This window comes from Oxyura jamaicensis, chromosome 24, assembly GCF_011077185.1.
Source record: "Oxyura jamaicensis isolate SHBP4307 breed ruddy duck chromosome 24, BPBGC_Ojam_1.0, whole genome shotgun sequence".
NCBI classification, from domain to species: domain Eukaryota; kingdom Metazoa; phylum Chordata; class Aves; order Anseriformes; family Anatidae; genus Oxyura; species Oxyura jamaicensis.
This window is the reverse complement of record NC_048916.1, coordinates 6,413,173-6,431,234: the sequence shown is the minus strand read 5'-3', so window position 1 is coordinate 6,431,234 and position 18,062 is coordinate 6,413,173. Positions and strand designations below refer to the sequence as shown.

General features: G+C 62.7%; 2 protein-coding genes across 2 annotated transcripts in view; one reads left to right on the top strand and one right to left on the bottom strand.

Moving 5' to 3' along the window:
* Positions 1–1,109, top strand: part of TAGLN (transgelin) — a 3,274-nt gene extending 2,165 nt beyond the window's left edge. The window contains exons 4-5 of the mRNA XM_035346230.1: positions 83–185; positions 440–1,109. Coding sequence (XP_035202121.1) covers positions 83–185; positions 440–581 — 245 coding nt within the window. The 3' untranslated portion in view covers positions 582–1,109. The remainder of the gene's footprint in view (positions 1–82; positions 186–439) is intronic.
* Positions 1,110–1,714: 605 nt separating this feature from the next.
* Positions 1,715–17,387, bottom strand: PCSK7 (proprotein convertase subtilisin/kexin type 7). The gene is made up of 15 exons (XM_035346150.1): positions 16,905–17,387; positions 16,401–16,535; positions 15,782–15,947; positions 13,958–14,048; positions 13,419–13,473; positions 11,713–11,851; positions 10,975–11,075; positions 7,483–7,650; positions 6,320–6,427; positions 5,300–5,402; positions 3,678–3,834; positions 3,468–3,562; positions 3,130–3,223; positions 2,731–2,848; positions 1,715–2,532 (listed from the first exon to the last, which is right to left on the bottom strand). Exons 1-15 carry the CDS (start codon positions 17,385–17,387, stop codon positions 2,122–2,124), a joined length of 2,424 nt encoding a protein of 807 aa, XP_035202041.1. The 3' UTR covers positions 1,715–2,121.
* Between the last annotated feature and the right edge of the window lie 675 nt (positions 17,388–18,062).

Here is an 18,062-nt window from a genome sequence, read left to right as displayed (position 1 = left end):
GGGGCTGCAGGGGGCTGCAGGGGGCTGCAGGGGGCTGCAGGGGGCTGGGGCTGCCAGCGCTCACGCTGCTGTCCTTTGGCAGCCAAGGACATGGCGGCGGTGCAGAGGACGCTGATGGCCCTGGGGAGCCTGGCGGTGACCAAGAATGACGGGAACTACCACGGGGACCCCAACTGGTTCATGAAGTAAGTGGGGGACCCTTGCATCCCCGCCCCCTGCCTGCCAGCTCCCCGCAGAGCCACCGGGGCTGGCGCCGTCCCCTTCCCCAACGGCAGCCCTGGGAGGTTTTGGTCCCTTCTCGGGTGCCCCAAGGAGCAGAGGGCTGGGGCTACGGCCCTGGGGAGGGGAATGGGGGGAATTCCAATGCCGGGGCGAGGATCCAAGGATCCAGCAGCCGGGGGGGAGCGGGTGCCGCATGGCCTCTCCCTCCGCCCCGCAGGAAGGCGCAGGAGCACAAGCGGGAGTTCACCGAGAGCCAGCTGAAGGAGGGCAAGAACGTCATCGGCTTACAGATGGGGAGCAACAAGGGCGCATCACAGGCGGGGATGAGCTACGGCCGGCCCCGGCAGATCATCAGCTAGGCAGCCCCCCGCCTCCCCCAGCCCCAGCCAGGACCTCCGTCTTCGCTCCCTCCAGCCCCGCGTGCCGCAGCTGCTGGGGCGCCGGCGACTCCAACCGCCCCCCACCGATTGGTATTTATTTGAAACCAAAAGCCAGCCAGCCCAAACGACCCCTCCGGCGCCACGACCGGCACCGAGCCGCAGCCCAGCCGTGCCCCGCCGTGCTCGCTCCGGCTCCCGCTCCCGGGCGGCCTCTCCTCTCCTCTCCTCCTCTCCGGCCTCGCACGCTCCCCGCTTCACTCCTGCGAGCCCCGCCGCCAGCTGGTCCCGTCCCCCCTGCGCCCAGCCGCGCTCGCGGGCACCCATGGGTGCCCCGTGGCCCTCCCCGGGGAGGGCGCGTGCCCCAGCACCCGGAGCCACCCTGCCTGCCCGCTACCCCGCACCAGCCAAGCGCCACTCTCGCAGAGATCCTTGCGAAAGGGGAGAAAAGAAAATTGGCCTCAGTTTTGTACTTCGTTTTTGTCAAAATTAAAAGGTTATTCATCTAGCGCCGCGTGCCGAGGTTTCCTCCTGCCCACTGCCTCGCGCCCAGTCCCATGGGCGCGCCAGGGAAGCCGAAGCCCCGGAGACGTGGATGGTGCAGACCGGGGGGGCTCAGCCCTCCCCACCCCAAGCTGCTGCCGTTCCTCTTTCCAACCCTTCCAGCCCTTGCCAGGAGCTGCCCTGGCCCCCAGCAGCACATCCCCCCCGCCCTGGGCACTTGGGGACTCGGGTTCCCAAAGCGAGCAAGCGCTGGGAGGGCACAGGAGTCACGGATCGGGGAGAGGAGGGTTTTTAGAAGACTTTATTTGGAAAGCTACACAAAAGGACCTTGCTGATTAAAAAACAAGCCCCAACTTTAAAAAAATAAACCAGCGAACCCAAAGACACGTGAACAAACCAGCCCTGCTCGCAGACGAGCCGCTGCCAGAGCAACTCGGTCCTCCCTCCCCAGCCCAAGCCAGGCACTGCGCGCAGCCTTGGCGCTCCCCTCGTGCCCCAGCGAGCGGCAGGACGCAGACTGGGGGGGGGGGGGGCAGCAGCCACAGTGAGCTCGCGCTGCCGCAATACTGCTGGGGGTGCTTTCGTGTCCCCTGAAGCAGGGACACCCCCGTCCCTCCGCCCTCCCTGCAGCATATGGGAACGGGGGTGTGGGGGAGGCAGCACCCAGCACCCTCCGGGTTGCATTTACTCCCTGCAGCCTCTGGGCAGGACGATGGAGGAAGCCCCGCTGCCTTCTGCCCCCCCAGGTGTACGCCTTGCCGGAGAGGACGGGGTGGCGGGGTCAGAGCACAGGGGACAGGGAGCAAGGGGCTTAAGGCTTGCTTTGTTTTCCAGAGCAAGGGAAAGGAAAGCTCCCCTTCCACTGCCAGCAGACTTTCTCCTTGTTTGAGCCACTTCCAGCACCCCTTTCTGCAGGACACAGCGGCAATGGTCCCCGGGGGCTCAGGAAGTTGCTGCTGCCCACGCTCAGGAAGGACGTACCGAGGGGGGGGAAAGCAGCCCAAGCCCCCAGCCCCAGCTAGCATGTCTGGTGCTCCCTGCCCTCCGAGAGGAGCTCAGCCGCTGCCTCCCGGCCGAGGTACCCCGCCGCGGCGGGGGCTGCCTCGTGGAAGCCGGCAGCTCTGCTGCTGGTAGGGGGTTTGGGGTGGGTGGGGGTCCAGGACCCCTCTTCCTGCACGTCCTCCTGGGCAGGCTCCAGCTGCTCGCACTCCATCTCGACGTCCTCAGCTTCCTTCTCCCTGTAGAGCGGCACCGACTCCATCTCCAGGCCGTTCTCGAGGGCTCTGTGCTTCCCGCCCTGCTGGTACCATTTGCAGGTGGTGGAGCCTCTGCAGCTCAGGTCGAAGCCCACGTTGTTCCTGGTCAGGCACACCTCCAGCATGTAGTAGAAAGTCCAGAACACAGCAAAGCATCCCAACAGCAGGAGGGTCTGCGGAGGAGGAAGCCCCTTGAGAACCAGACTCAACTACCCCCCAGCTCTGCCCTGGCACCCAGCGCCTCCCAGGGGAGAGGACACGGTGCCAGTAGGATCAGAGCCGCAGGTTTCCCCTTCCCCAGTGACTCCTGTAGAGGATGGGTACCCCTGCTTCGTGCTCCCCGGGCCTCTCCCCAGCCCCAGCAGGCTCACCTTGAGCGTGTTGGCTGTGACGGTGTAGTGCTGCTCCTCGGGGATCTCCAGCCCCGGAGGGCAGGGCAGGGAGAAGTTGCTGTTCAGGTACTGCCCGCTCATGGCTTCTTCCAGCAGCCTGCAGGACAGAGGCACCAGTGAGGGTCCTGCAGGCATGACTGCACCAGGGAGGATCCCAAATGCTCGTGAAAGCTCTGGAGTGCCCTTCACACCACCAGGGGTTGCCAGCTCTGCAACAGAGCTGTTTTGTGCAGCCCAAGGCCCCCCTCTGCCACCTATCGAGGGCAGCCCCTCTTCCTCACCCTGCCATCACCTCGCCGTAACAGCTCAGAGACCTCTGTAACGTCCCTAAGCCTGCCAGCTCCTGCTCCCCACCAAGATGGGGCCATGGTCTCCTACCTCTGCCGCTCCTTCATCTCCGCTGGGGACCAGGAGGAGCCGTACAAAGTCAGCTGCCACTGCTTCAAGGTCCCAGGCCGCAGGCTCTCATCTCCTGGAGAAGAAACAGGTCGCACCAGTGGGGAACTCTTCCACCTGGCACTGCGTCAGGCTAACCCGCAGCCAGCAGCCCAGGTGCTGTGCTGGCAGCTCCCCAGGGCACGGCACGGAGCCAGGGCACAGGGGTACGAGGGCACACCCAGCAGCTCCGGGAGGGGATGCTCCCATCTCCACCACGCCACGCCGCTCCCAGACCCAGCCTGAGCTCGCTGCCACCACCCCCCAGCAGCAGGACTCACCGGTGTCCCTGATGACCAGTCTGTAGGTGCCCTGTGCCTCCTCGCCCCAGCAGCGCACTGTGGAGAAGGTCCAGTCAGCGAAGCCGTTGGGATCCCTGCCAGAGGGGGGAGGAAGAACCCGTGAGCTGCGAGGCCGGGCACGTGCCCCAGCTCTGCTGCTCGGGGCTGCTGCGTGCCCTGCCCTGCAGTCCCTGCCCCCCCGGCGCTTACGAGTCCATGCTCCTGGTGGTTCCTATCATGGACATCATGCCGCTGGGGCAGAAGAGCCTGATCTCCAGGTTGCCGCGGCGGGGGTGTGTGATGGTGACGGTGACTGCCACGTGCTCCAGGGTTCGCATGCCAGACAGCTCCAGGTCGGCGGTGGAGACTGGAAAAGGGGAGGCAGGGTTTGCTGAGGCCGGTGGCTGCTGCCAGCCGGCCCTGAGGTGCTGCCGTGCCACTTAACAGGACACAAACACTTACTGCTACCTCCTCCCGGCTGCCCCCGTGTGTGTGCTGCTGGAACCAAGCAGCAGGAGCTGGGGCAGTCACACCCCGCGCAGAGCAGCCCACCCAGAGCGCTTTGGCCACTGCAGTGAAATAATTCCTTGTCCCTCACCGAACCATCCCACCCTGCATTTGCGCAAGCTTTCGGCAACCCCAGAGGCTGCTCCGAACCGCAGCGACACAGGAGCCGGGTTTGGGAAGAGGTCTGGGATGAGAAACCTGGTGGCCAGACTTGACGTTCTGGTCCCAAACCATTCACAGCTCCGCAGAGGCTCAGCCCCGGAGCTGCTAATTATAGCAGGGGAAGCCCTGGCACGGAGCAGACGGCAGCCTGCGGCCCCTCCTGGCAGCCCTGGCCAAGCAGCAGGCGGGTGCAGGTGGGTGCAGGTGGGTGCTTCCCGGCCTCCCCCCCGGGCAGGGGCACCCCGGGACAGGGCAGCCCCTTCCTGGTGCTTCCCGGGGCTGTGTGAGGAAGAGAAAACTCTGGGTCAGTACCTGGGGGACGGCAGTGCCCCCGGCCGCACATTCCCCTGCACGTACTTCTCCAAACTGCCTTTTTCGCCTCTTCCCAGGGCTGCTTGCTGCCCAGCTGTCAGCTCCCAGCTCTATTCAGGGCAAAAGGAGCTGCCTGACCCCCAGCCCTCGCCTCGGGGGCAGAGCAGGGATAACCCCTCTGGAGCAGGGTGTCACCCCTCTGTCCCCTGGGGTCCTGCAGTGCCGGTACCTGCAGGGCAGCCAGGTGGCCGTGTGCTGCAGGGCAGGGGCAGGACAGAGGGAAAGCCTGTGGCCCTCCCAGCAAGGAGGGAAGGGAGAGGACCATCTGCGGGGAGGCACTGGCCTGCTGAACTCCAAACTCCTCCCAGGGGGACCCCTGTGCTTGGGTGCTGCCAAGCCCCAGACCCCTGCCAGGGGGCTGCCAGGGGTGCGGAGGCCCCAGGACGGGACAGGAGCTCCCCAGCTGTGTCCTGGTGTGGGGCCGGGCTGTCCCCGAGCCCGTCTCTCCTTCCCACTGGTAGCAGCCTGAGCATCGCCTTGTTTATGTGGGCAGCGGCCGGCCAAGTCGGGAGCTGGAGATTACCTAACATGGACAAAGCCCGAGGAACGGCTCTGGCTGCTGCCCAGCCGGGCCCTGCGCTAGGGCCGCTCTGGCTCCTCCATCGGGGCTTATCGAGGGGGCGCAGACCCAGGGACAGATCCCCTGGGGAAGGGCAGCGGAAGGAGAGAAGGAAAAGCCCAGGCAGCCCGGCACTTAACCCCTCGGTGGTGTGCCCTGCCAGGCCACCAGCTGGCTGGCTCTGGGGCCTCAGCGTGCACGAGCACAGGCTGTGGCCTGGCACTCCTCTTACCGTTCCACGTGGCCTCCAGCTCCCGCGGCAGCAGCGGGATGTTCCTGCCCTCCTTCAGGGCAGGGCTCACGTACGAGGCGAGGTAGGGAACGGACTCCCAGATCTGCAGGGTGAGAGGCAAGAGGAGTTAGTACGAGGCCATTCCCTCCCTGCACGCCCACCTCATCTCCCAGCACCCCTGCACACCTCCTGGCAGTAAGGGGCCTCCTGTGGGTGGACATGGGCTGCAAAAAGCACCGCAGGGCTGGTGAGGGGTGCCCATGTGTCTAAGGGGAAGGAAAGCAGCTGCCTGGGGGCTGGAGGTGCTGATTGAGACTCAGGACTCTCCGAAACCAGCACCTCTGGTTTTGTCTCTGCTGCCACTTGAGTGGCTTTGAGCACTTTCTTGAAGCTGTTATGCTTCAGCACAGAGGGGCAAGACCCACAGCCCTGGGGGAAGAGCAAGCAGCCTGAAAGTCCCCACGAAAAAGGGGGAATTGCTGGCAACCAGCAGCACCCCTGCACACAGCGCGGTGCTCTGCGTGTGGGTGAGCACCAAGTGCCGGGGGTGTGCTCTGGTCTCCAGGCAGCTGGTGGCACTGGGAGCAGGAGGTGGGGATGTCCCTGCCGGCTCCAGCCACGCCACACCACATCCCCGCAGGCCGTGGGACGGGATGCTGCCAGCTGGATCCTCAGGGCACCAGATCCCCTCCCCGGAGCCTGGTGCACGGGGAGGAAGGTGCTGGGGCTGCTGACAAACCTCCCCAAGCTATGAATCAGAGCTGTTGTCTCCCACGAGCAAAGGCTCTCGCCCATGGCTATATATAGTTGTGAGAGAGCAGCAGCTCGGGGGCAGGTTTCAGCCTCATTACTTCATACCAAAAGCAGCCTCGTAGTGAGGGCCGCAGGGGGACAGCCCGAGTGCTGGCCTGGAGGGCAGGAGTCACCCCGCGGTGCTGCCAGGACAGGAACCGTCCCTGCCACCGGTGTGGGTCTGCTCTCAGAGCCCGTGGAGCACGCACGGGGCAGGGACAGGATTACCTTGGCAGCGTTCACCAGCCTCCAGGCGTTCAGCAAGCCAAAGCCGTGCTGGTGGCTGTGGCTGAAGCCAGCCTGGTTGGTGTCCCACTTCGCGTGACGATCCTCGTACTGGAAAGAAATGCAGGGCACTCGTTACCTCAGGGGACACCCGCAGCCCTGTAAACCCAGAGCAGAAGGAACTGGGCCTGGAGGGAAGGTGGCTCAGAAATCTCCTGCAGCAGCAGGGAAGCAAACCCACATGGCCTTATTAGAAAGAAACAGGTTGACCTTTGTTTGAAACAAGTCCCAGGACAAACAGGCTTCCCGGCTCCTCAGAAAGGAAATCAAGCCACACAAAAGGGCACAAATGCCTCCGCTCTGAAACATCCCAGCTGCTCCTTTCTCCATGCCACCCAGGCCACAGCCTGTGGGACGGCAGAAGCCTTGGGGAGAAGGAACCTGGTCTGTTAAATCAACAAGATTCAGGCCAGGGTGGATCTGGGTCCCATCACTTATCAGGTTGTCATACTCTGGCAATGCTTGCCTGCAGTTGTGGAAAACGCTGCCCTGTGCCAAAGCGAGTTTTCTCTTACGTGCAGCATTAGCTGGACACAGATTCCTGCTCCCCAGGGGGGCACAGAAGAAGCCCCGTGCCCGGCTGAATCAGACAGCTCCGATCGGTTCCCACCCTGCCTTTCAGTTGTGAGCTCCACTGGGTCAGCAGGAGCCGGGCAGCGGGCAGGGCCGAGCAAAAGCAGGGGCTGTGTTTGCTGCTGAGCTCTGTTATGTCTGTTTCCAAGAGCTCAGCTCTCTGGAGAAAACAAGGGAAGGCTGGAGCAGGGCAGAGCTCCTCTCCTTGCCTTCCCACTGCACACCGCGCTCACGTACACTGCCCAGCTCTGCAGGCAGGCACGGTGAGCCCGCGGCAGACCTGTACAGTGGCAGACAGAGGCATTCCTGGAGCAAATACCCCATTTGTTATCTTGACAGCGGAAAATGCCTCTGCCGCATTCCTGGGAGGAACGAGGGGCAAGGGGAGAACACAATCCATTTGCTGGGAGCCAGACAACGGAGAGATTTATGGAGGGGCAGGCAGACATAAACAGAGATGTGCAGCAGGACCATGGCCAACCCGCAGCATCCCCGCGGGGAAGCGGCAGCAGGTGGGAGGGCCGGTCGCTCACCTTGGTGGCTGTGAAGACAATGATGTGCTGGACGTCTCGCCAGGTGAGGCACGGCCGCACCTGCAGCATCAGCGCGATCATCCCGGCGGCGAGAGGAGCTGCCGCCGACGTCCCCGTGTGGCCCTCCGTGCACCCCGTGCCCTTCTGCAAGTCCCAGTCTGTTGTCACCTTCAGACAGAGGGGAGAGGCCTCCTGTCAGGCCACGCTTTGCCGTGCTGGTGTGCCCGGGCTAGGAACTGGGCAGCCCAAGCTCAGCCCACAGCAACGGCCAGCAAAAGCCCTGGGGGCACAGGATGGTGCTGGCTGCTCCAGAAGGGCACCCGGGGGAGAGCACTGCCCCCCAAACTATGCAAACAGTGCCAGAGGTGGGGGTTCTGGGGCTCCCCACCGCTGCCCACAGCTAAGGAATGAGCAGTGTGAGCACAACATGCAGGAGGAGGGCCAGCAGCTGCCCTCCTGGCAGGGAACAAGGCAGATGGTGGAGAGCTCGCGAGTGAGCGCAGCCCGGAGCGCTACGTGGAGGCAAGGCTCCTGATTTCCTGCATCAGCACCCCCAGCAGCGTGCAGGATGGTGCACAAGCTGGTAGGTTTTCTTGACAGCCCCGCAGTGCTGATCTATTGCTCATGCATTACCATCAGCAGTACTCATGTAATTGCTATTGCTCTACCACAAGTCTGGAGAGGAGGAAAAGATCCCCCAAGGGCTGGCTGGGAACACGATGAGGAGGCTCGGAAAACTGGGAGTGGGAGGGGAGAAAACAGTCAGCAGTTGTCCTCATTAGGACCAGGCTTCCCCCACCACCCCCTCCTGCACTGCCAGGGGCCGCAGATTATTATTTGCTCAGGATGGTGAAAACCTGCTCCACCTTGGGATGCCTTTGCCGGGCTGGGAGAACTGTCCTGGGGGAGAGAGGAGCCGACCCTGCCTGCACACACCACCACCAATCTGCCTGTCTCCCCACCGTCCCTGCCACACCAGCAGCTTCCCCCCAGACAGCGGGGAGGAATTTGCAGCACGCGAGCTTTCCTTCTCTCTGTGGTTGCTGAGATCAGGCTGGGAGACAGAAGGGGCAGCCAGAGATCCCGTCAGCCTCCCTCAGCCTGGAGCAGAACAACAAGAGTGGGGCAGCAGCAGGGGGAGAGGCTCCCCACGCAGACTCCCGGGAGCCCCTTGTTTCACCAATAACACGTTGCAGCCTTAAAATGGTGAAAGCGAACAGCTTTCTTTGGAGAGAGAAAGGAGCTGGGCCTGAACTAAGCCACTCTGGGAGAAACTCAAGGCAGTTTTGGTTCGGGACCTTCCAGGAAGGCTCTGAATTTCAGCTGTGCCCATGGCTCACCTTCTCCGCTGACCATGGTGTCACCCAGCAAGACTGGGCCTCTGCAGAGGGATCAAACGGGGCTGCAGGAGCACACAGAGCCTCAAAAGAGGCGAGTGTCCGCCTCCCTCTGCTCTCAGCAGGAGACACCCTGCCCTGCCAAGAGCTGTGGTTTTTGTTGCCTCCTGTTTGACGCCGTACCGTTCTGCCGGCTGCTAACGACTTCAGCTTGCGCTCGGACACTGCACGTCCGACAGAGAACACCCTGGGCAGCATAAACTTTCAGTAGGAAATGCAGCTTGTGCCAGAAGCTGTATTAAATTCTTCCCATTAAGGAAACCATACAAAGTTTAGAGTCTGGTGAAAGAAAAAAGCCCAGCAGATGGCTGCAGACAAGTTAACTCTGAGATCCCTAAGGCACAGCTACCAGCAGGCGCTTCAGAGCAGACTGAGTCCAGAAAGGGTGTGTAAGTTTTAACACGAAAGGAGCTCATAAAGGACTGATCACGTTAGTGCAAAGAGGATGACACACTGCCATAAACCATCCCTAGGCCACGCACAGCCTCTCACTCTGGTGCCCTGCTGGAACAGCAGCTCCCACATGACTGCAGCGTTCGGATGAAAGCACATCTGAGACCTCCAAGGCTACCTCACCAGCCGCAGGCTGTGGGAAGATGGACATGAAACCAACGACTTGGAACTCCTAATGAAAGCACAGCAACTCCTGATGGGAGCACAGCCCTTTCTCGGCTGCTGCCGCCTCGTTTCCTAGTGTCAAGTTTCCAAACCAGCTTGGCATGACTGCAGTTATTTCTGAAACAAAAAATTAGCTCCGTTTTATGGTTTTGCTTTCCCCGCTGCACGAGCTGAGCCACTGCTCTGGGCAGGTTGTGCCGTGCTCTAGGTTGGGACTGATTTTTGCTGTGATCCTGGACAGGAGGAGCTGCACGAGAGCTTGCTGAGCCTTACCCAGGCAGCTGAGAAAGCCAGGCTCTCCCTGTTCCCCGGCGTGTTTCTGTCCCAGGCTCTCCCCGTTCCCCTGGTTCACCCAGCACGCGGGGCAGCCTGTCTGACGGGTCTGCCTTCTCCAAGCAGGCACGGAGCCACGGCCACACTTCCCTGCTCACAAGACCATCCCTCACATGTCCTGCCTGGGAATGGGACACCCCGCGGTGGTCTGGGCTCTGCGGTCCCTGAAGGAACCAGGGGCCAGGGCAGCCCCCAGCCACGGGGGCTGGTTAGGCTGAGAGCCCGCCGAGCGCGCCGCCACAGAGGGAGGAGCACGCAGGGTCAGGCCTGGGGCTGGTGGAAACAGGCCCGGCTGCTTGGCTCGGGGAAAAAAGGACATTTTGTTGACAAGAAGTCATTTTTTGGCAAAAAAGGAAAAGCTGATAAAAATATTCAGGAAAAAATCAGCTGGGAGAGGCCCACGTGCCAGCAGAGGGAAGAGCTGGGGCCAAGTAGTTTAAAGAGCCCGATGCCGCTCCTGGCCCTCCGCGGGGGTGACGGGGCTGCCTGGGGGGAGCCCCCGCAGAGCCCCCCTGCCCTTCAGAGCCCACGGTGGCACAGGAGCCTCGCTCCAGCCCCATCCCTGCTGTGTAAAAGGGACACACACGGATGGGATTGTCTCCTGCTGGCTGTCAGTGGGGGAGCTCCCCAGACACCCCTCCCAGGGACGCAGTGCAGAGGAATTTCTCAGGGGTCACCCAAGTGGCCCCTGTCCCACAAGATGTCTTGCTGCAGTTCCCAGCAGCGCAGGGCAGGGAGATCGGGGCGTGCAGTCCCCGTCCCTTTCGGTCTGACATCCTGCCCGCACTCAGAGGCAGACCTCGCAGACGGGATCCGCGTGTGGAGCCAGGCACACGGCGTGCCCAGGAACACCCCTGCTGGGAGAGGGTCGCTGCGCTGCGGGTTACCTGCTGGCAGGCAGTGACGACACCGGGAACAGCCAGAAATAGGAACCTCCCTCTCAGAGCACTATTTACGTAGGGCCCAGATAAAAAGCCCGTTCATGCCCTGCCTCACAGAGAAGCCCACTACAAGCCTAAGGCCGCTGTGTGGCACCCAGCAGACACGGCGCCTTGTCCCTTGTCTGCACCGGGCTGTTACAGCCCCGCGGCCAGGCGAGGCAGGCAGAGCGGAGGGGAGGACATGTGCCTCGCGTGGTACTCACGATGCTCCTCATCATCTTGTCCCCGCCGCTGAAGGTCACGGCTAACATGGAGGCACACTCCTCGGCATAGAACGGCATGGAGCCCATCTCGTCCACCGCGCCTGGGGAAGAGCGAAGGCGGTGACCAGACGGAGCCAGTCTCATTGAAGAGCAGAAACTGCGCAGTGACGAGCCCCTGGGGACCTGTCCTGTTACCTGTACCTTCTCCACAGGCTCCCCCATCTGCTACCACGGTCCCTACATGCAGGTGGGCTCTTCCCTTCCCAAGACAGCGGTGTGCGAGCCCTGTGGTCCTCGTCCCAGCCCAGCTCTGTGAGCGCAGCTGACCCTTGGTAAGGTTTTTGGTGCGCTGGGGTTGCTTTCAGTGCAAACGCTGCCAGCAGAGACAGAGCCCTGACAAGGCCCGCTGCTGCGAGAGGGGCAGGGAAACCAGACCCACGGCTGTATTTTTCATGGCCGGAAGATCTACAGGAAAGGCAGCCACAAAAAACAACCTTTCACCGGCCTTAATATTAAACAGATTTTCTAGCCCCCCATGTAGCTTCTGTCCCCAAGAAAACAGATTAGATGTCCCTGTTCTAACACCCATAACGGGAGTGCTGTATCTCAGGCCGTTCCCTGAACACGGCAGCGTGTCTGTCACAGCCCCAGCGATGGATGCCTGAACACAGGCGGCGATTCAGGTGGTTTCAGTTCTCCACGTTGGGAAGAAGCAGGACAGAAGCCCCACGCACTCACCTATCGTGACGGTGTAGATGGAGTTGGCATAACCATCGTAGTTGCAGTTGTCGCTGTGCTGCCCCCCATTGCCGCTGGCCACTACGAAAATGCTCCCAAACCCCCTGCGACCTGCGATCACGCCGTGCTGCAGGGCGGCCTGCGGAGAAGAAAGGGCCACGGTCGGGACAGGTACAGAGGTTCTCCCTTCCCCTGGTTCCCCCCGACACCCGCTGAGGGTTTCTGCCAGGGGGCACGGCTGGCACAGGTGGCCGTGAGCCGCGGGAGGAGCGGGCTGCCCCGAACCTCGCTGCTCCGCAGGCACGGGACGTGCTGCAAAGCCGTGTCCTGGCATCTCCAGCCAGCAACCAAAAAGCACACTCAGAAATTTCAACAACCAGCCCTGCCAAGTACTCGGGGTGACAGCGGGGGCAGCTGCAGCCCCTCCAGGCTGTGTTCCACCCCGCCGGCGGAGTCAGGGAGCTGCGGCTGCTACGGCCCTGAGCAGACACTGGGATTCCTGAGCGAGCCCAACAAAGGGAGAAATGCAGCCAACATCTGGGCTGGGGAACTGTTAATCTAAAGTTTACCATGATTCTGAGTGGATTCTGCATTAAAAATAAAAAGAGGAAAAGGAAAAACAACCTTCCAGGCAGTCACAGAACAAAGACTGAGCAGATTTTGAACTCCCGAAGAAACACAGCATGCCCAGCCCTCCCAGCTCCCAGGGCTCGCTCTGGGACTGGCTTTTCTGCAGCACCGATGCCTTCCTGCTGACACAGACTGCCTGCGTGGGGCTGCTGCCCCTCTGCAAGGCCTCAGCCCTGACGTGCACTGGGGCTTTGCCTTTACTGAGAAACACAATGACATCAGCCCTGCTCGGGAAGCACATTTCCAGGCTGACACCTTGCACAGATGTCATTCCTGCCTAGACCAAGGACATGTGTCTGATGAACAAGATAGGAAGCATTCCCTGCCTTTGCTACCTCCTCTGCCCACCTTTGGGGGGTGAAGAATGCACGTTGTGCATTGGCCAGGAAAGCCAGTGCCAGAGTGAAGTGGCTCTCTGCTGCTGCAAAGCGAGCTTTGCTTGTGCTCTGTGTCCCAGAGCTTCTCAGAGCTGTTTCTGCATTCAGGAAGGGAATGAATTGCAGGAGTGGAAACCATTTGTCATCTTGAACTGACACCTCAGTTGTCAGCACTGCTCGGCACAGCAGAGCAGCTATCTCATGGTTAGGAAAGTACAGCAGGAGGCTGCCAAGCAAAAGAGAAGTTAAGCAGAACCGCATCCCATGAGCAACGTAGAGTCAGTTGTGGGGCTCCCTCCAGTGAGTCCCCTCACGGTGGGACCTGGGCAGCAGGAGCCAGGCACAGGCAGGCTGGGTGCATTCTGCAGGTGATTCTTAGCACGGGGAATGCTTGGTCTCCCCAGCAGAGCGTCCCTTGGCTTGCAAAAGGTGTCAGAATAATACCACAGGTTGTGAAATAGCACGTTCCTGCTGGAACGAGCCTCCCCTTGGAAAGCTCATCTCATAGTGCCTGAACACTGCCCTCCCGCAGCAGCGTCACCTCTCCCTACCACACAGCGAGGTGCAACACCTCCGCTGGCAGCGATGGGAGCAAACAAGCGCAGCAACACCCCTCCTGGCCTGTTCAGGCAGGCAAGGAACCACAAGTGCTGGAGGGCCAGGCCAGGGGCAACTGGTGCTGCTGGAGCTGCTCCGTACCTTTCCCAGCTGATGGGGGCCATCCACAGTTTTCCCATCGTCATCTGGACCCCAGCTGCAACGAGACACCACGGTGTAACACGAGTCACAAACAGCAACGCTTCCTCCCATGGAGGCTTGCCCTTAGAATGAGCAACGAGGTGTTGCAATCATGCCCAGAGGAGGCTTACAAGGGCACTGCTCCTAGCAGCAGCTACGAAGAGCACCCCACCTCACGCACCTGGCTGCAGCCCCTCGAGGTTCAGCCCCACAGAGACCCCGAGAAACCCGAGTGCAGGGTGAAGGCAGGCACCGAGCTGGCCCTCGCAGCCCTGCCCAGGGACAGCAGGTGGCTGCTCGGTGCCTTGAAGCACCCAGCTGCCAGCTCGCAGCCTGGCTGCGTGCCTGCCAGGCACGGCACCAAAAGGTGGCACCTGGTTCTGGTGCCTCCTGACTAACTGGAGGAGCTGGTGGGAGCAGTCAGCCACCAACCGTGACCCTCTCCCCAGGCACTGCAGGGTGTGCAGCCCTTTGCTGGATACCGGTGTGGCCTGGCTCACCTGCAGCTGTAGATGTCGTTGATCTGATAATGCTTGTTGAAGGCGATGGCCTCCATGCTGTCGGTGAGGGGCCCATCCAGCACTCGAATGCCTGCAGACAGAGGACAATGGACATGGCTGAAGTGGATCAAAGCAAGCTGTGCAAACAGCGCGAACAAATTCCTCAGCGGGTTCACAGGAGGGACGCTCGCTCTCCCAGCCTGACTGAACCAGATCTGGAGCTACAAGCAGAGAGCAGGCTGCAGGGGGGGATTTAACTCAGGCTCTGGGGCTGCAGACACATCCTCACGCTGAGCTCCACATCCTCTGCCAGGCATGGCTTTTCTGCTAAGCTCTCCAGTCCCATGGCCAGGACCGAGCTGGTGAGGGGGGACAGGACACCTGAGCACTGGTTGGGCTCACTTCCATGCGTTCCCAAGTCCCCTTGCCCAGAGCAATGCTCCCCATGGGCTTTTTCACATCCCGCCCTCAGTCACGGTGCTGCTCTTCAGAGCTGGTCCCTGCCTAAAGCAATTGCTTCCCCATCCAGGTCACCAAATGGCCAGGCATCGCCCCGGGATGGGTGGCACGCTTAGCTGCTCAGGAAAGGGCCAAAGAGATGAGGACACCCCAACTGCTGCACACAGACCAGGAGGGCAAGCCCACCTGGGGGCTACAGAAGTACAAACGAAGGCTCGATGCTGAGTTTTCCATGACCCAAACCCTTAATAATTACAGTTTTGCATCACAGTTTCGGCTGGCAAAGAACGTTACGAATGGAAAGCAGGCACACGGCTCAATTAAGCCTATTTATAAACAGCACAGCCGCCCACCCATCCCAGCTCTCGCCTGGCGCAGCGCGCGGCTTTTCCCTGTCACATCCAAGCCTTGCCCCGTGGAGGAGCTGCACGGCCCAGCCAGTGCTAAACCCTCCCTGCTCCTGCATTGCCAGTGCTGCGGTTAAACTGGGAGCTCATCTCCCCTCCCGCCAGCCCGGCTCACCAGCAGCCTCCATCCGCAGCCTTCCAGGCGGGCTGGAGCCCAGGGACCGTGCTGGGACCAGGGTGGCTGCTCAGGAAGCGCCCCACACGGAGAGCAGCGGGCAGGGCAGGGCTGTGGAGCTGCCCTCGGTGCCCCGGCGGAGCCCCAAGCCCCTGGCACCCTCCTGGCACCCCGGGGCCCACCCTGAGCCCCAGCCCGGCCGGCTCACGGCGCTGGGCCCGTCGCAGGGACCGTGGCACCACCTGCCGGGTGCGGAGGGAAGCACGTCCGCAGCGCTGTCCCCTGCCCTGCCAAGGACGCGTCCTGCCGGGCAGACATCGCACCTCCCTCTGCAGAGCAGAGGCAGCTCCGGAGGCAGCCCAGGCCACGGCAGCACGTCCCCTGGCTGTGCACAGGACAGTGCAGGGCCCTTGGCACCCCGCGTTACCCTCTGCACAAGGCTGGATTGGGACCACAGGCCCGGGGAGCACGGGGAACGGGGAAATGTTTGCTTCCCTGGTGCCTCCAGACAGCCTGCAGCTCTGCACCAGAGCGGGCACACGATTGCACCGCTGCACATCGCTTGGCTTCAGCTTGTGGTGAGGATGCTGCAAGCTCTAGGGGCAGGCAGGCGGCGCCGGGAGGATTTGGGGAGCCCCCCAGCACACACCTATCCTGTCTGCCAGTCAGAGGAGCTGAAGCAGATGCAGGTCCCTCCCTCCGAGGGACAAACAGGTCTGGGCAAGGCGCTGGCTGACTCAGAGCCGCCTGTGCCAGCCACCCCTCCCAGAAGCCGTGCCGGGCGGCACAGGGGAGGAGAGGAGAGGAGCGAGGCGTCAGCTCAGCACGGCGGGGTGCACGTACCTGCGATGCGGCTCCCGTAGGCAACCCCCACCGTGCAGAAGCTGTTGTTGGGCACGGCGGCGATCTCCCCCGCGCAGCGGGTCCCGTGGTGGTTGCCGTTCTCCTCGTCAGGGTGAGGCATAGGGTCAGGGTCATTGGAGTTCAAGTCATAGCTGCCTTCTGGGCTCTGAAAACAGAGCCACAGTCACAGCTCAGGGACCTGCTCTTCTCTCTTCTGGAAAAGCAGAACTTAAGGGCACCCTGTGAGGCCTGAAACGTGACCTGGAGGTCACAGGAATGTAGAGATTGCTGCTACACAGGGCTGCAGCTCAAGGGTACTACCTCGTGCTGTGGGAAAGGGACTGATGGAGGCAGCTTTAGCAACTGCTGTGGGTCAGGCAGAAGCCAGCTCCCACGTCTAAGCAGCCACTAACCCGGGGAGCACGGGAATACAAGTGCTGGTAACCCTGCAGCTCGGGTGCAAAGCCCCTGGCCAAGCTGGGGGCGACATCGTGGGCCAGGCTCTGCTGAGCTCTCGCACTCTGGAGGCCCGGCTGAGCCGTGTCCCCGTGCCGTGTCCCCGTGCCGTGTCCCCGTGCCCGGCCGCCTCACCCCATCCTGCCGCAGAGCCAGCACTCACGTAATTTGGCTGTATGTCTTTGATGGTGTGCTCCACACCGTCGTCCACCACCACCACCGTCACGCCGCGCCCCGTCACGTTCCGCTCCCACACGCCGGTGACGTTGATGTCCTTCCCGGGGCTCTTGCGGTTGTTCTAAGCACCAGAAAGGACAGTGAGAGCAGAGCACGAGCAGGGCAGCGGGTCTGCCCCGAGGACAGGGGCTCCAAGACCTTTCGTGTGCTCTGGCTACGAAGCATGGGGCCAGAGCAAGGCTGGGAGTGATGGTCACTAAAGGTTCGCTCAGGCCACTAAGCAGAGTGCTCCCAGCGCGTGGCCAGCACTGGGCAGGATGCTGCCTCCTGTTATCACGGCGAGCACGAGGAGGGCAGGGCGAGCTCAGCCTGCTTCCTCCTGGCTGCAAGGAGAGATAGTCGCTGCTTTGCCCACCATGTGACAGCTCACTTGTAACCACACAAAGGGCCCGAGATCGCTGGCGAGCCCCGGAGCAGGAAAACCACTCACCAGATGCCACTGCTGGGGGTATTTGGGATCATTAAAGTGCAGGCTGCGTTTGGAGCGTTTCAGAAGCTTCTGTTCCGAATGCCACCGCACGCTGTCATGCTGTGCAAACAAAGTGTCCACCGATCTCCTTATTGCTTCGTGTTCGGGCGCCGTGTGGCTGTCGGGCTGGTAGGCGAAGAGGTAATGGCCCTTGAGCTCCCCGATGCGGCCCATGTTCACCAGCCCCGCAGTCCGGGCCAGCTCTTCTGCCCGCTGCTCCAGTTCCTCCTCCGGCACGTCCAGGCTGACAGCCCACGCCAGCTTGCCGTGCCCGTGCGCCGTGTCCCGGCCGTCAGTGCCGGCAGCGAGCTCTGTGCCGGAGGCGAGTCCGTGCGACAGCACGAAGGGGATCCAGGCTGTGCTCAGCCAAAGGCACGTGTGGATACAGCGCGTGGCCTCCATCCCTGCACTCCATAGCGGCGCCCTCCGCTTCCGATGCGGCATCAGACAGGCAGGCTACAAAGAGCAGAGCAAACCAACGGTGAGAGGCTCTGCCACGGCTCCCCAGGAGCAGGGTTCGCGGCCGATCCCCAGATCTCCTCCCAGGACAGCACCAGCGCTCGGTGCGGGCACGGACGCTGCACCACCAGGCCTCGGGGCCCTCCTGGTGAGGTGGCACGGGGAGAGCCGCCGGTGCCCGGGCCTTGCGTGGCCGGGGCCGTGAGGCACCCTGCGCCCCGGCTGTCCCCGAGGAGCACCCACAGCTTCCTCCTGCTGCCAGGGCCCAGCCTGCGCCACAGAAACCCGAACAGAAACCACCGGCACCCGGCTCCCCCGGGGCAAACCCCTCTGCCTGGCTGCCAGCACCCCGGCCCCGGTCCCTCTTGCGGGCCTCGGGGGTCGCTCCAAGCCCCCTGCCCACCACCACCACCGCCGCCGCCGCCTCCCCCGGGGCTCCCACCCCGCACCTCACGGGGGTCACCTCGCCCCCCCCCCCCCCCCCCCCCCCCCGGCCCGGTGTCCCGGCGGTGGGCTCCCGACCCCGCCGAGCCCTCCGCCCTCCTCCCCGCTCGCTCCCAGGCCCGGGACCAAAGTCCGCGGCGGCGCGGCCGGCCGGGAGCCTGCGGCGGCCCCACCGGGAGCGACGGGGCCGGTACCGGGAGGGGGGGTCCCCGCCGT